Source organism: Anolis carolinensis, chromosome 5 (genome assembly GCF_035594765.1).
Source record: "Anolis carolinensis isolate JA03-04 chromosome 5, rAnoCar3.1.pri, whole genome shotgun sequence".
NCBI classification, from domain to species: Eukaryota; Metazoa; Chordata; class Lepidosauria; order Squamata; family Dactyloidae; genus Anolis; species Anolis carolinensis.
Genome location: NC_085845.1, coordinates 77,173,280 through 77,189,547, shown reverse-complemented (window position 1 = coordinate 77,189,547; position 16,268 = coordinate 77,173,280). Strand labels below are relative to the sequence as shown.

Here is a 16,268-nt window from a genome sequence, read left to right as displayed (position 1 = left end):
AAAATAAATATCACTATAGGACCTAATAGATCTTCAGATAATAAATTATCAACATTTTTAAGCAGGCAGCATTTCTATGCCACATGCCCATTTTCAAATGCTCCAGTCTAGAGCCACTGAGCTTGTACACAATCAAACAACCCTCAGGATCCAATTGGAAGTTGCAGTCAGAGTGGGATCGTAGTGTTACAAACGGGAACTGTGTGTCCCCTGCTTCCCATGTTTTAAGTCACAGCAGCCACAGCCGGGATAGCCAACAGTAGGAATTATAGTCCAACAACAACTAGAAGGCTAAACCATTCCCAACCCTGTTCTAGAACCGTATCTGGGAATCATAAAATGTTAAGAGATGGAAGAGACAACAAAGGCCATCCAGTTCAACCCTATGCCATTCAGGTACGAGCAAAGCACTCCCAACAAATGGCCATTCAGGGTCTGTTTCAAAATCTCCAAATGAAGAACCACACATAGAGTATCAATCAATCAAGACTTTATTATGGTCCATCACCACACACACAGGGCTTGTAAACCTTTTGGAGCAGATCTTGTGGGTGCAGAAGAAAAATGTTCCCCTAAATTTCAGTGTACAAGTTCTGTCCCCGGCTGAGACCAAGCATTTTTTAAAAAATCAACATGGTTTTTGAGCAATGTTTGCCCCCAAACCACACAGAAGGTACCCCACCTGATTCTCATAAGCACCCCCAAATCCCATAGTATCCCCCAAATACCTCTAATTTTCCACTGCATTCCCTCTCAAAATGGCAAAAGGAACCCAACATCATTGCCTTTCAATATTTTGAGACAAACTACAGAGGGAAATTGATGTATTGAGGCTTGATGTGGCTGATACAGGATTGGGGATGGGGACAGGATGGGCCCGATCCCATAGTTGCCCTACGTACAATATTGGTCTTAATCCATAATGACAAGAGACAAACAAGTGGTTTTAATGTTTTACTGCAAATACTTTATTTACAGGGGACATGCAGATATATACAAAGTGTATACAAACTCTGAGGAATATTTTGTTTGCCATTATGAACAACCTGTGTGCACTAAAGGGTTTCAAAAAAGAAAATATTCATTATATATCATTTATAGACAGAACTAAACAAAAGAAGGTTAGTTATGTAAGCTTGGATTTTATGGGAACAATTCTGTTGCTGTTTCCCAATACACTTTTAATATTTCATTTAAAAAAAAACTGTTCATGTACAAATACAGGCCATAATTAGACTGAATGTTAATGATAGTCACATTTGGGTACATTCATAGCAGGGGGCAAGCAACTTATGGACCTCCATCTGTTGGAAGGCAACTCCCAACTCTGAACAGCAAAGGAATAATGAAACTTGCAGTCCAACAAATGCCACGTGTCACTTGGCTACCTTAATGTAACAGACAGCTAATGAAATTCTACAGATTGAATGTTTCCTGTTATGAGCTTTCAGTATCTTCGCTTGAGTTGCATTTACAAACACTATCCATTTCTGGCCAACAGGCCCAACTGATAGTCTTTTTGGATTTGGAGCTTGTCATGTTCAATGTGATCACTGAGGACATATCCAATCAGATCCTCTCCTTTCAATCAGGTGTTCTTCAAGGTAACTTAATATATCCTGCCAACCTGGCAATATTCAACACATTTGAAAGGTGGCACATTGGAAGATACTGTACTATTGCATTTTGAAGACTAACTTAGAACAAGGAAACATGTTCCTATAAAGTTAGGGAGGTAACATAGAAATTTTGCCTTTAACAATGATGTATTGTTTCAATTTGTTGACCACTATATAAGTTCAAAATTAAGGGAAAGTATACTGGCTCCACATTTTCTGAGGTGCCACTTCTTTGCTTCGCTGGAAACATTAGAAAACAAACGCCAAAGTATCTTCAGAATCTAGAAAAAGCCTTGAATGTATGCTTTAACATGGTGCTTGTGACTCTTCACAAATAGTTTGACAAATGATGCTCCTTTCAACTTGTCCACAAATTAAGCCCAATGTGCTTTACTGCTAATTGCAATCAAGAGTCCGACTATGGGAACATCTGCAGTTAAAGGTCTTTGTCTTCATCTTTTTATGAGCTGACATCAGCTGTTCAAAAACATCATTCCTTCCTTTGTTCTGTATAATCTGTGTTTGCTTTGTCACTGTCAAGAGACACTGGCGATACCTGAGATCATTTCAGTTGCAAGACAACCTTCAAAAGAAAAAGAAAGTTGAAAGCAGTGAGCCGCAATGAGAAAACAGAACATTTTTTCAACACTTCTCAAAGCTTGGAAGATTACTTTAACATTACTTTTACTTATTATGGTGTTTGAAAATTAGCCATTCACACCACCTGATGCCAGTAATTTAAAAAGTAATATTTTACATTACATTTCTGGTGCATTATACTTTTTTCCTTGATCATCATTCTTTTCTTGAGAGAAACACAAGACTGATAAAGAAATATTTTAAAGCAAAAAAAAAATCTTACTTGCAATACCAGTAAAGTAACTTTATCCCTATTCATTACATTTGTTTTGAAATGGCCATCTTCATTACCCACAAGATGACTTTAAGTTATAAGCAACTGTTTACTGTTTTGCTTGTAACTCATGACTTCCAAGCTTCTAGATAGTGCCATTTTGCCAGGTTGTCATTTGATCTGCCAATTCCACTTCTGGGTCTGTTCAGGGACTTCCAAGTTTCCCATTCTTAGTTAGCCAGTGAAAGAAGACCCTCATGGGGGGCCATCCAGTTGGAATTGCCTGATTTTGCTGTCCACAAGGATATTCTTGCTATTGCTGGAAAAACATTTAGAAGAGTAGTGATTCTCATCAAACCTTTCCTTGATTTAAGTCTACTGGGAGGAGGCTGATAGCCATACAGTGGGTGGCTTACACAGTGCTCAACATTATTTTCCCACAGTTAGCAGCAACTTCTCATTGCACATCAGGGGGACAATGACAGCTAGCTTATAGAGTCTATCAACAGGTGTAAGGTTTAAGACATCCTGTGATTATTCTACATGTCTCATTCAGTGCTATATTCACCTACTTCGCATGGGCAGATTTATGTCAGACTGGGCAGGTATACTCTCAGCAGTTGAGTCAGACAAGGCCAGGGCTGATGTTCCTATTAATTTTGGGTCTGCATCCCATGCACTATTAGTAGGTTTCTGCAGGATGTTACTGCATGCAGCAACTTTGTGCTTGGTGTTTACACAGTGTTTCCTAAATGTTAGTGTTCGATCTAAGGTAATGCTGAGATATTTAGTATAGGAACAGTGCTCAAGCTCTTGGCCTTCCCAGGTAATCTTCAGTTTCCTGTTGGCTTCACGATTACGTAGATGGAAGGTGCACACTTGTGTCTTGGCAGGGTTAGGCTTCAGGTGGTTATCCTTGCAACAGTTGGAAAGATCTTTCAGGACATTAGTAAGTTGGTTTTCAACTGTTTCAAAGACAACCTGGCAAAATGGCACTACCTAGAAGAATCCTCCATCCTGTGCAACTGTGGAGCAGAACAATTCAGCATCTGTATGCTTGCCCACAATGCCCTGCCTCATGCACAGAGGAAGAACTGTTTACAGCTACAGACAATGTAGTCGCTGTTGCCTATTTTTGGTCAAAAACTACTTAGCTGCTTGTGATGCCTTTATTTTATCAGTTTTAAACTTATTTATTTATGCAATGCTTTTGACACAAAATAAATAAACTTCCAAGTTGTAGCTCCAAAACATTTTAAACTTCACAGCATGCTTACCTGCCTCTATGTTTTTTTCATCTAATAATTCAATACATTCTTTTAGATGAAAAAACAATAAGAAAAATGCATTCTTGCCAACACACAGATCCTCCTTGTCAAAGCAGTAATTTCAAAAGCACCAAACAAAAGAAGAATCTGGAACTCAGAAAGTCCACCCAAGGTAATTTTAACCACCTTAATGTTTTATACTTGTTATCCGTGATTAAATAATTATCTTGAATTAAAACACAAAGCACAAAAAGCTGTCTATCTTTGCTCAACATTCTATCTTTGCTCAACAAGGGTGACCCAGGCACAATTGTTTTCCACATATGACCCATCACATTTTATTTATGTTCAGCAGAAGTAAGCTATAAACAACAACTGTGAGTCACATTTGCACCACCATCCAGCCACTGATGAATCCAACAGAATGCCAGCAAAAGTCACCATTGTGAACATTCAACAACTATACAAGATAGCGAAGAACAGAGTTCACATTGAGGAATATTTCATGCAGATTCTAAGCTTCAGTGCCCCTCCTTGGAGCCTCTACTCGAAGGTCAACTGATCTGATCTAAGAAAGATCCTGGAACCAGCACAGATGACTATCCCAGTTTCAGGTAAGATTCAATGGCTAGTATCATGAAACAAGGATATATTCAGTCACATCCTTCATATACAAGCATATAAGGCCTCCTCTGATGAGTCAGGAAAAATCTTTTGGCCATTTTAATTTGCTTTTAAAATGGGCACACACCTTATTAGCAGCTTCCAATGCATTTATTAGATTTTGTAGCTCCTCCTTATTCATTTCTATGGAGCACAACTTGATGTCATCATTCTCTCTCATATCCAGATCCAGGTTTAGCAGTGGCATCTGCAGCATGGAAAGCTTATCACTGGACAGGGCAAGCTGTACAGGAGAGTTTAAAAGAAAACACAATTTAGATACACTTAGCTCAAGGGGGAATAACCTGTCCATGAATGGAGCCTGAAATGCTGAAAATATGATTACTTTCATTAAACCACATAGCTACATGGAAACAGGGGCTATAAATACGCTCACAAGTTAAAGTCTTTCTGTGCAGGGGTTTTTTTAATAGCTGAAAAGCATTACAGCTCCAAAGCTAGCAGGAAATCAGGTTCCAATTGCAACAGTAATCAGACATGAATTTAAGTTTGAGAAAGTACTATACTAAATCTACACTTTAGCCATTCTGAATAAGCACCATCACTTGCACATTTAAACTATACTTAAGATCAGGTCCTATTAAAGCAATCACTCCTTATGCATAATAAAGAATAGCCATCCTACTGGGGGGAAAGCAATGTGAAAGAACTGTGAAAATGTATTTAGTGAGTTTCTCTGAATTCAGCCTGCTTTTTCTCCCCATCCTTGCTTCATATTCCTGATGCATTGTCATTTACATAGAAAGCACCTTTTCTGATGTCTTGGAATGGAGTTTAATTATGAACTCATACAGTTTATCAGTATCGATATTCACAGGATGGACCTTGTCAGAGCTTGCAGGTTATTTTTTGAACTATAATTCCATAATTCCCCCAGAGAGAACTGACCTTATTGTCTGAGGAAATCAAAGAGCTGAGGTCCACAAAAGTAATTTTTACAAGGTATGGAACTTGAGTATCGGCCCATACGTTATCACATGACTAAGAATGACTAACCTTCAGTTGCCAGTCGAAATCCAGGAGCTGTGCAGAGCACATGGCATTTGTTTTTTCAATCAAGACCCGTCGGATATCCTGTTTTCTGCCTTTCAGGCAAGTGTCCAACGCTTTTTGACAGTCAGAACTCAATTCATTCAGCTGCTGAACAGCCTGTAAAAGAGAAACCGGAGTTATGCTGTCTTAAAAACAGTTATCAAGTTCAAACTGATAGGGAGGGAATGAAAAATGCTATATTGACTAGTACTATCACAGCGAATAAAGGAGTCCTCGATGGTGCAATGGTCCTACCTGCTTTGCGCTGGCAGGACTGCCGACCAATAGGTCGGCAGTTCAAATCTGGGGAGAGGGGGTGAGCTCCCTCTATCAGCTCCAGCTCCCCATGCGGGGACACGAGAGAAGCCTCCCACAGGATCGTAAAACATCAAACATCCAAGCGTTCCCTGGACAACGTCCTTGCAGATGGCCAATTCTCTCAAACCAGAAGTGACTTGCAGTTTCTCATGTTGCTTCTGACTCAAAAAAAAATCTTCAGTCTTCCAGCTAGGAACAACATGGACAGCATTTTCCACTACACAGGGACATTCCCGCTGTCTAGAACTGGCTTGGAGTAACACATTACCATACCATGGAACACTAGTTTGTCCATTTTAATCTACTTATAGATTAACAAAACATCTAACCAAGGAAATGGCTGAGTACAATTATAGTCGATTGCCCATGAGGTCTCCTCCAACTCTATTACTCTGTGATTCCATTATTCTAAACCCACTCATAAATCCTAATACCTGGAAATGTTCTGCTTTTGGACTATAACTCTCAGATTCTCAGAAGTTCTTCCTATCAGGAAGAATTTCCTGACAGCTGTTTGACAGTTTGAACATGTTGCCCCAAAGTTTGGGGAAGTTTCCATTCCGGGGGGGGGGGGGGGGCGCTAATCGGAAGTTAGATCTGTCAGGAATGCTTTGACTGTATATTTCTGCATAATAGGGAGTTGGACTGCAAGGCCTTTGCGGTTTCATCCAACTCTAGGATACTAAAAGCAAATAAAACTGATTTCCAAAAGAACTGTATGAAGTTTGCAAGTCATATGATCCCACCACTATGCTACATATGTTTCAGCTACTGAGTAAACTGGAGATTTTTTAATCACTTCCACAAAGCTGTCAGCGGGGATGATGGGTAGCAGAGTGAAATCCAAAAAATTCACCATCCCGGTTCACCTCCTTCTCTCCAGACTGTTTCCCCGTGTGGAAAACAGCACTGGATAAACTCACTCCAGCAGACGAAGTCCAACTGTTGATTAAACTTTATTTACATGAACTATTTTACAAATAGAGCAAATTCAGTCCTTTCCTCCATGAGTGCTTGCCGAAAGCACCCATGCACACACACAGAGCACATTGCTCATCGCTGTTCTCCGCTCTACACAGGAAACTTTACTACCTCGCATTCCACAGGAACCAAGATAGTACATCCCGGTCAAAACACACTTGACCCCATTGGTCCTGTGATACATCAATCATAGCAGACTCTCATTAACTCCATGATTGCTGAATCCAGATTGATTTTAACATTTCACAATACACAATACCCTGACAAAAGCATCCTAATTTTCTTCTTTGTTTCTTAGTGACCCTATTTTGTTCTATTCCTTTTGGCACTCACCACCAAAATTCACTATTAGAGAAGATAATTTTACCAAAAGGTTGATACAAATACAGTATAAGCACTCCAAACCGCCCACTGTCTGGAAAAAAAATCCTTTTGAAACTGAATGTTATCTAAAATTAAAAACATAATTAAATAATATCATTTACATTTTAATTGCTAGATTATCTGCCTGAGCTACAAAATACCAGCTAACGCGGACTAAAATGTTAATACATATTCTATATTAATTGAAGATTTATATTTAATTCTACTAATCTTCCAGCCTGAAGATACACCAGGCTTTACTTACCAGTGTTTTGATAAAATGTCATCTTGCTTCATAATACATTTTGGCTGAGAACACCAAAGCCAAAACTTGATTTTAGAGAAATATTCAATTAATAAATGCTCATACCTCTTCATCGGAGACATTGCTGCCAACTGCACTTTTGAAATATGCTGTTGTTTGTTCTAAAACTTCCATCCATTCTGACAAATTCCAAATAGTGTTGTAGTCCTGATATCGAGGGTACGCTCGGCCACATATGCCGTCAATTACTTTATGAACAAACTGGAAAAACAATAGCATAAACAAAGCTTAAAGGGGTGATTAGCTTCATTTGACTCGCCACATTTCAAGCAACCTACTGCTTCAAAAATAATTCTATGAACTTTGCTTTGCACAGTTAGAAAACAGAGGGCCATTTGTAGTCATAAACACTTATAACCCTGGACACTTTTGGACTACAGCCTCCAGAATCTTCTAGACTGCATATCCAAATTCTAGAGCTGTAACCCAAAAAGGACATTGTCAAGCCTTTAAGCATCAAAAAGTATATTTTAATCTACTATTTAAAACTGAATTGTTCTTAATCACCTGTTTAAGAACACAGAGAAATTAAAAATAATCAATTAAAAATAATGAAAGGTTCTTGTAAGGATCTGAACATGTCTCCCAGACTCTGACAAGGAAAGCAATTCTGCAGTTACAGTGGGATGAATGAGACAAATCAGCTCTTATTCTGAGTGCTCCATGCTCTGGGTAGTCCTCCTTCAAGTTGTTGTAGGGTGAAGGCAAAATATAATAAAACCTCCACATCTGTGGAGGATATGTTGTTATAGTCTGAGGATGCCTGCCATAGATGTGGGCGAAACGTCAGGAGAGAATACTTCTGGAATATGGCCATACAGCCCGGAAAACATACAACAACCCAGTGTATGTATTGTTTATTTTATGTTGGCACATAGTGCTTCTGTGTGCCGCTCTGAGTCCCTTAAGGCAGATAGTGACAGGGTGTAAATAAAGTGTATTATTATTATTATTATTATTATTATTATTATTATTATTATTATTAATGTTCCCAGCCAGACTATGGATACATAAAACCATGAATGCAACCAGATGCCATTAATTGACCAGTGCTTCTCTTCCAGTCCCAGCATATGATAGAATCTCTATCCTCTCTGGGAATTTGCTAGGAAATGCCTACACAGGCATTTAAGTAACAATTTTTTTAAAAAAAAATCTGTTCCTGATTTAAAAGTGTTATTTCCTGTTTAATTGTGTGGTACTTAATTGGAAAGTAGTTGTTTGTTAGTTGTTAGTTGTCAATTGGAAAGAAACTGTCATTTTTGTGGCTGCTACAAACTATGTTGAATTGGGTTGTTGTATGTCTTTCAGGCTGTGTGGCCATGTTCCAGAAGTATTCTCTCCTGACGTTTCGCCTACATCTATGGCAGGCATACCTCACAACCTCTGAGGATGCCTGCCATAGATGTGGGCAAAACGTCAGGAGAGAATACTTCTGGAACATGGCCACACAGCCCGAAAGACATACAACAACCCTGTGATCCCGGCCATGAAAGCCTTCGACAACAATATGTTGAATTGGTTGAGACTCGATGAGATATTCATTGAAAAACTATCACAAAATGTGCTGCAAGATGTCTTGCAAAAACAAAGTTGTTGCAGTTTAATAAACATTTCCTATGATTTTAGGATAGACCCCATTAGAAAATAACATTTATAACCCAGAAACAAAAACTGTATTACATTGTGTAATTTATTCCTGGGCAAAGGTAAGTGAAACCAAGCTATGGGTTCATGATTATAGGGGTCTTACTGTATAAAAAGGAGCCCTGGTGGCAAAGTGCATTAAAGCACTGCGCTGGAGACTGAAAGGTCCCAGGTTCAAACCCCGGAGCGGACGGAGCGGCCGCTGTTAGCTCCAGCTCCTGCCAACCTAGCAGTTCGAAAACATGCCAACGTGAGTAGATCAATAGGTACCGCTGCGGCAGGAAGGTAACGGCGCTCCATGCAGTCATGCCGGCCACATGACCGTGGAGGTGTCTATGGACAACGCTGGCTCTTCGGCTTAGAAATGGAGATGAGCACCAACCCCCAGAGTCAGACATGACTGGACTTAACGTCAGGGGAAAACCTTTACCTTTATAATAATAATAATAATAATAATAATAATAATAATAATAAAACTTTATTTATACCCCGCCACCATTTCCCCAGCGGGGACTCGGGGCAGCTTACATGGGGCCATGCCCAGAGCAAAACAATATAACAAGTATGAATACAACATAATATAGAGCATAATATACTGTATAAAAAGCAAGGATATTGCTGCAGAAATTGTCTATTTCAGGGCTGTAAGGCACATGGCAAAAACACTGGAAAACTACTGGTCCCCAGGGGAATTGAAAGCTGAAAAGACCAAAGCATTTTTAAAGTTTCAACGTCAGCCCCTTTTAGGATATTTAGGTTTCAGGGTCTAAATATCCCAATGGCACAAGATCCTGTATGTTCTTCGAAGAGAAGCAGGGCCAGTTCTGGCATTAGATGCGAAACAAATACCAACAAATACCAGGTGCTGCATCTGATGGGAGTATTTAATGAAGAAAAAATGTCTGATTTTAATTTCACAAGTAGAGAAAGAATGGCAAGTATCGGGAAGGACAGGAAGATGGTCATCTATTGCTGCTTGAGTCGGCAAAGCAGAGGGCGGTAGCCGGCCCTCCCTTCCTTCCAAACACATCTCTCCTGGGGTTTGTCCCATGCCCGATCGCTTCCCAAAGCAGTAACAACAACAACAACAATAACTCCTCTTCCTTCTGCCTCACCTGCAGCGTCTCTTGGGGAGGCAGCTTTCCTAAGAGGTTCATCTTTTGTCTTTGCCACCTTTGGTGCCTGCTTTCCACCACCGCGCATGCGCACAAGAACGCGGAAGAGCCAAGGCGGAAGGAACCCGCTTCTTCTTCTGTTTCCCCCGGCCTCGCGTCGCAACCTCTGTATCAAAAGAGAAGCAACACGCATGCGCAGCACAGCCTTCGCTCTCTTTTGGTTCCTCTGATTCAGATCTGCTCTGGAGAACGCTTGAGGACGGAAGCAGCCGTTCCCTATCAAAAAGGAGCTTCTTTTCAGTTAGCACCTTCCACACAGCTGTATAAAATCTACATTGAGCTGGATTATATGGCAGTGTGGACTCAAATAATCACTTCAAAGCAGATATTGTGGATTATCTGCCTTGATATTCTGGGTTACAGGACTGTGTGGAAGTCTTGCTCATGCAACAACAATACTCTTATTATTGATGTTTGTTTGTTTGTTTGTTTTCCAAAAATAAAACGCCTACACAGTTAAAAGGACAGTTCACCCCTTAAAAGATTTTTTTATGTGAGGTTTGCAACTCTGGGCCCTTCCACACAGCCCTATATCCCAGAATATCAAGGCAGAAAATCCCACAATATCTGCTTTGAACTGGGTTATTTGAGTCCACACTCAGGTAATGTAAGATTTTCTGCCTTGATATTCTGGGATATAGGGTTGTGTGGAAGGGCCCTCCGCATTTACAACAACACATGGACAACAGTGTGCCTGGTGGTTGACTGATATTCTTAACTATTGTTATAATATTCTCATTTTATATTGTATTACTGTTTTTATCTTGCACTGTGAATTGTGTTTATGTTGTTTATATTATGGTGTTGGGTTCTGCCCCATGTAAGCCACCCCAAGTCCCTGTGGGGAGATGGTGGCAGGATATAAATAAAGTTTTATTATTATTATTATTATTATTATTTTATAGTAAAGGTAAAGGTTTCCCCTGACGTTAAGTCCAGTCATGTCTGACTCTGGGGGTTGGTGCTCATCTCCATTTCTAAGCCAAATAGCCGGCGTTGTCCGAAGACACCTCCAAGGTCATGTGGCAGGCATGGCTGCATGGAGCGCCGTTACCTTCCCACCGGAGCGGTACCTATTGATTTACTCATATTTGCATGTTTTCGAACTGCTAGGTTGGCAGGAGCTGGAGCTAACAGCGGGCGCTCAAGCCGCTCCCGGGATTTGAACCTGGGACCTTTCAGTCTGCAAATTTATTTTATAAAGTCATTTAAAATTAATATTGGAACTGATTAGTCTTCGATATAATTGATATGAGTTTTAAAGGCCATTTTAATGCATTAGCTGTTTTTGCTGTTTTTATCACACATTTCATAGTTTTTAACTTTTGTATTGCTCTTTTTAAACTGTTTAGTGTGGATGGATCAGGCATGGGCTAACGCTGGCCCTCCAGGTGTTTTGGACTTCCACAGTTCCTAACAGCTTCAGGTCCCTTCCTTTTCCCCTTCAGCCGCTTAAGCTGAAAATAAAGTCTTGTTGTTTGTTGTACTAAAACGTATATACATTTTAAGAAACATCCTAGTTGGTAAACAAGCCATGATAAGGAAGATCCTAAAACCATAAATCTTACGCTTTTGCTCACTCCTCCCTTATGACAAATACTATGTTTGCATTCTGTTTTTAGATGTAGGAAAAGCAACAAAGGGTTGTATCTTGGCAAACATTCAGTTTGTAAGCAGTTCCTCTTCATTACTTTCACCTTGTCAGCCTATAAGCATGGTAAAATAAAGACACAAATAATTCAATTATGTAACAGAATAATAATACAGTAGAGTCTCATTTATCCAACATAAACGGACCAGCAGAACATTGGATAAATGAAAATATTGGATAATGAGGGATTGAGGAAAAACCAATTAAGCATCAAATTACGTTATGATTTTTACAAATTAAGCACCAAAGCATCATGTTTTGCAACAAATAGAAAAAAGCAGTTCCATACACGGTAATGTCATGTAGTAATTATTGTATTTACTAATTTAGCACCAAAACATCACAATGTCTTGAAAATACTGACTACAAAACATTGTCTACTAACAAATTGACTGCAAATAGATAGAATTGCATAAAATGAACTTACAATAACAACATTGTCAGAAATTAAACCCATTAAAAAGTTCAGTCCTTGCTGCCTAGAGAAACTGCTGTGGATCCGGGCAAGAGGCAAACTGTTGTATAATCGAGAACGTTGGATAAGCGAATGTTGGATAAGTGAGACTCTACTGTAGTAAAGATACGGTTAGTGTTTTCATGTGTACACCATGTGTCCATATTATCTACATGTAATCTGCTACAATGTAACTTGGGCCCCTTCCATACAGCTGAATAAAATCCCACATTATCTGCTTTGAACTGGAATATATGGCAGTGTGGACTCAGACAACCCAGTTCAAAGCAGATATAGTGGGATTTTCTGCCTTGATATTCTGGGTTATATGACTATGTGGAAGGGCCCTAGGGTATATCATTTTCGTCATTGTATATGTAGAGGTTTGAAGCCAGGAGAAAGCAGTTTGACAAGGCCACCTAGTGAAGTTATGCCCGAGGTCAGGTGTGAATCAATGTATTTACTAGTCCATGAGATAGCAGTATGTTGGGTGTTGTAGAGAACAGCACACGTATCTCATAGACCAGGCATCCTCAAACTGCGGCCCTCCAGCTGTTTTGGCCTCAAACTCCCAGAAGCCCTAACTTGGTCAGTGGTCAGGAATTCTGGGAGTTAGAAGCCCAAACAGCTGGATGGCCATAGTTTGAGGATGCCTATCATAGACTAAAGACACCAGTTCATATTTCACCTCTGCCATCACTTCACTAGGTGGCCTTAGTTGTTCAGAGCACAAAAATGAGATAGCTATAAGATGTCATTGACAATCACAGCTAAATAACACAGATTGTCAGGCTGTAAGGTTTCTATTGTATTCTCAAATCACATTTGTTCTTCTGGGTCTGTTCCATCTATCTCCTCTGTCTGTCTCCCATTCCTTCCTGCTGTCCTGAAACCAAATCCCAGCAGATACCGTGGGCCCATTGTAGTCCATTTATGATGAGACCTCAAACATCCACTTCAGCTTTTTCTTTTTTTATGTTGGTGTCTCTTATTTGGCTTGAATCTTTGAAATCAGCTATAAATAGAATCTCTCTCTTCTCTCTCAGGATACCCAGAATGAGCTGCTTTCTTCCAAGAAGCATTTATATCTTTCATAAGCACATCAAAGAATATCACACTATTCCACAATTTATGCAACGAGGACGTGTGCTCTTTTTCTCCTTGAAAAGATTGGATTTCTCCTTCAAAAGAGTGTCAACAAAAAGAAACTGGGTCTCTGCGTTTGGTGATATTTGAAAATTACTGTCTTAGATGAGTGAGTCAGAGGTACAGGATTACACCAAGAGAGGCAAGAGTTTGACCACCTGCAAAAGAAAAGCATTTTCTTAATTTCTACAGTTTTCTGAAATATTTGGGATTTTCCTCCCTCTCCTTAGTGACAAGAACTACTGACATAATGTCAAGTGAAGAGTACAGGTTCGAACTCATAGAATCCCCAGACAGCCCTTTACAACCCTTTTGGAATTTTAAAACAAATTTTAAAACAGAACTACTCAGACTATTGATGGTTGCTAGATATTTGCTTTATACTGTATTATGTGTGTTTGTTTTTATACTGCTGAAATGGTTTTTATGAATTTTAAGTATGTTGAACTCGGGCTTATCAAGCCACGCCGAGTCCCTTCAGGGAGATGAAAGTGGCGGTGTACAAAAATGAAGTTGTTGTGTTGTTGTTGTTGTTGTTATTATTATTATTATTATTATTATTATTATTATTATTATTATTATTATTATTATATAGTTCTAAAATGTTTCTGAAACAGATCGTTCTGGTGAAAAAGGTGACTGCAACCTAGCAATCTAGAATGGCCAACAGTTTCATGCCAAACAGCCTCATTCTGGGTTACTGTGAGTTTTCCGGGCTGTATGGCCATATTCCAGAAGCATTCTTTCCTGACGTTTTGCCTACATCTATCTATGGCAGGCATCCTCAGAGGTTGTTGAGGTCTACTGGAGACTAGGCAAGTGAGGTTTATATATCTGTGGAAGTTCCAGGATGGGAGAAAGAATTCTTGTCTGTTGGAGGCAAGTGTGAATGTTTCAATTAATTACCTTGATTAGCATTGAGAAGCCTTGCAGTTTCAAAGCCTGGCTGATTCCTGCCTGGGAAAATCCTTTGTTGGGAGGTGTTAGCTGGCCCTAATTGTTTCATGTCTGGAATTCCCTGTTTTCAGAGTGTTGTTCTTTATTTACTGTCCTGGTTTTAGAGGGTTTTTTTAATACTGGTAACCAGATTTTGTTCATTTTCCTGGTTTCCTCCTGTCTGTTGAAATTGACGATTTCTTTTTTTTAATCATCTTTACTAAATGTTTTCCATATATTTAAACTTTCCACACTATGTATAAAAAGATAAGAAAAGAAAAATCAGGAAGAGGAAAAAACCCACACACCCATAACAAAGAAAAATAAAACTATAGTATAGTCTTTGCTTCCAGTCATTGTTCTATGTGGTTTTTTCTTTTTCCTTCTTTCTCTTATTTTTCTCCTCTCATTCTCCCAGTCTTCTTTTTCCCTCCATTCGGATATATATTCTGTTACTCTTCAGGTCATTATCTTCCTATTTTCTTGTTTTAAATACTCTGTGATTTGATTCCAATCTGTGTCATTCATCGGGTTCCTCTTAAGTTCAGATGGTGGAATAGTTCAACATCAGTGTCAACTTTTTGTGGAGAGGTGGCTGCCAAGGTAGCTGAAATGGTCAGCACTTTTCCCCGTGGCCATAGTCGAGGACAACCTCCAAGATGCCGGAAATAAGATGGGAAAAACTGCCTTTACCTCTGTCCTTGTTTATATAATTGTATAGTTGGCACTGAATATTTGCCATATGTGTGTTCTGTAAGTTGCTCTGAGATCCCTTCGGGGTGAGAAGAGCAGGGTATAAATACTGTAAATAAAATAAATTTATTAGCATTACACCATTAAGCTGTATTGCTGGCATTGCAGAGAGGTTGATTTATGACTTCTCATAGAGCACTTGCGTGTTTTAGTTTGTTATTAAGTGAAAAGCCAAGCTGTTCATACGCTACTGCAATGTCTTTAAGGTGGCTTGTGGGTCTTCCTCTGAATGAGCACAAACGACATTATCATTAGCAAATTGGAGTTCTATAACAGAAGATACTGTTACCTTACTTTTGGCTTTCAGCCTGATGAGCTTAAAGAGCTTGTCATCTCTCCAATATGTGATTTTCACAATGGTAGGGAGCTTCCTATAAACAAAGTGTAGAATTTTAGTGATGAAGATTAAAAATAAGGTTGGGTTAATAATGCATCCCTGTTTGACCCCACTTTAAATGGGTCACTTTGGAGCCATTGCTGTCCAAGACTGTTGCTATCATCTCATTGTGGAGGAACAGCATGATGCTGACAAATTTATCAGGGCATCTGATTTTCAAGAGTCTCATTAAAGTAGCTGCAATAGGAATTTATTAATATAAAGATAAGGGTAATTTGTTTTTGAGCTATTCATTTTACATGGAGTGGCGTCAGACGTCATGGATAGTGGTTCACGGGCAGGGAGATGGGTGGGTTTGATGGACAGATGTATTTGTATTATGTGTGTGTGATTTTCTTTCTTTTGTATTATGTATATCACCTTTACATACCAATTATTTAAAAAGAGTCACATTATATGCAATGTGATGATAAAATGGCAAACTCAAGGTTTGCTTTTAGGATTTTTGAAAAATCCATGGATACAGAATTTACAGATGTGGATGACCAAATTATTTAAGTTGATTTTGTGGATCTCCTCCTCCGCATGGTTTATGGTTTGTCGCATTTTTTCCAATGATCAGTGAATGTCTCCTTTTCAGACGGGAAGGCCTACATCTGCTCAAAATCACACATGAAATCCATGGCAACGAAGGACTGCTCATTCTGATATGAACTGAATATAAAT

General features: G+C 39.3%; 1 protein-coding gene and 1 long non-coding RNA gene across 2 annotated transcripts; one reads left to right on the top strand and one right to left on the bottom strand.

Moving 5' to 3' along the window:
* Positions 1-941: 941 nt before the first annotated feature.
* On the bottom strand, positions 942-10,362 carry commd8 (COMM domain containing 8). The gene is made up of 5 exons (XM_003225304.4): positions 10,206-10,362; positions 7,489-7,644; positions 5,421-5,573; positions 4,492-4,647; positions 942-2,202 (listed from the first exon to the last, which is right to left on the bottom strand). The coding sequence occupies exons 1-5, from the start codon at positions 10,245-10,247 to the stop codon at positions 2,182-2,184; spliced, it is 528 nt and encodes a 175-aa protein (XP_003225352.1). The 5' UTR covers positions 10,248-10,362; the 3' UTR covers positions 942-2,181.
* On the top strand, positions 10,329-15,283 carry LOC134299279 (uncharacterized). The gene is made up of 2 exons (XR_010006464.1): positions 10,329-11,334; positions 13,417-15,283. It is a non-coding gene; the product is annotated as an uncharacterized LOC134299279 (long non-coding RNA).
* Positions 15,284-16,268: the final 985 nt, after the last annotated feature.

Coding starts and splice junctions, on each gene's coding strand:
- commd8 (XM_003225304.4), bottom strand. CDS start 10,247: ATGAACCTCTTAGGAAAGCTGCCTCCCCAAGAGACGCTGCAG. Junction 5,574..7,488: donor GCAATGTCTCCGATGAAGAG/GTATGAGCATTT, acceptor TCTCTTTTACAG/GCTGTTCAGCAGCTGAATGA. Junction 4,648..5,420: donor ATTTCGACTGGCAACTGAAG/GTTAGTCATTCT, acceptor TCTCCTGTACAG/CTTGCCCTGTCCAGTGATAA.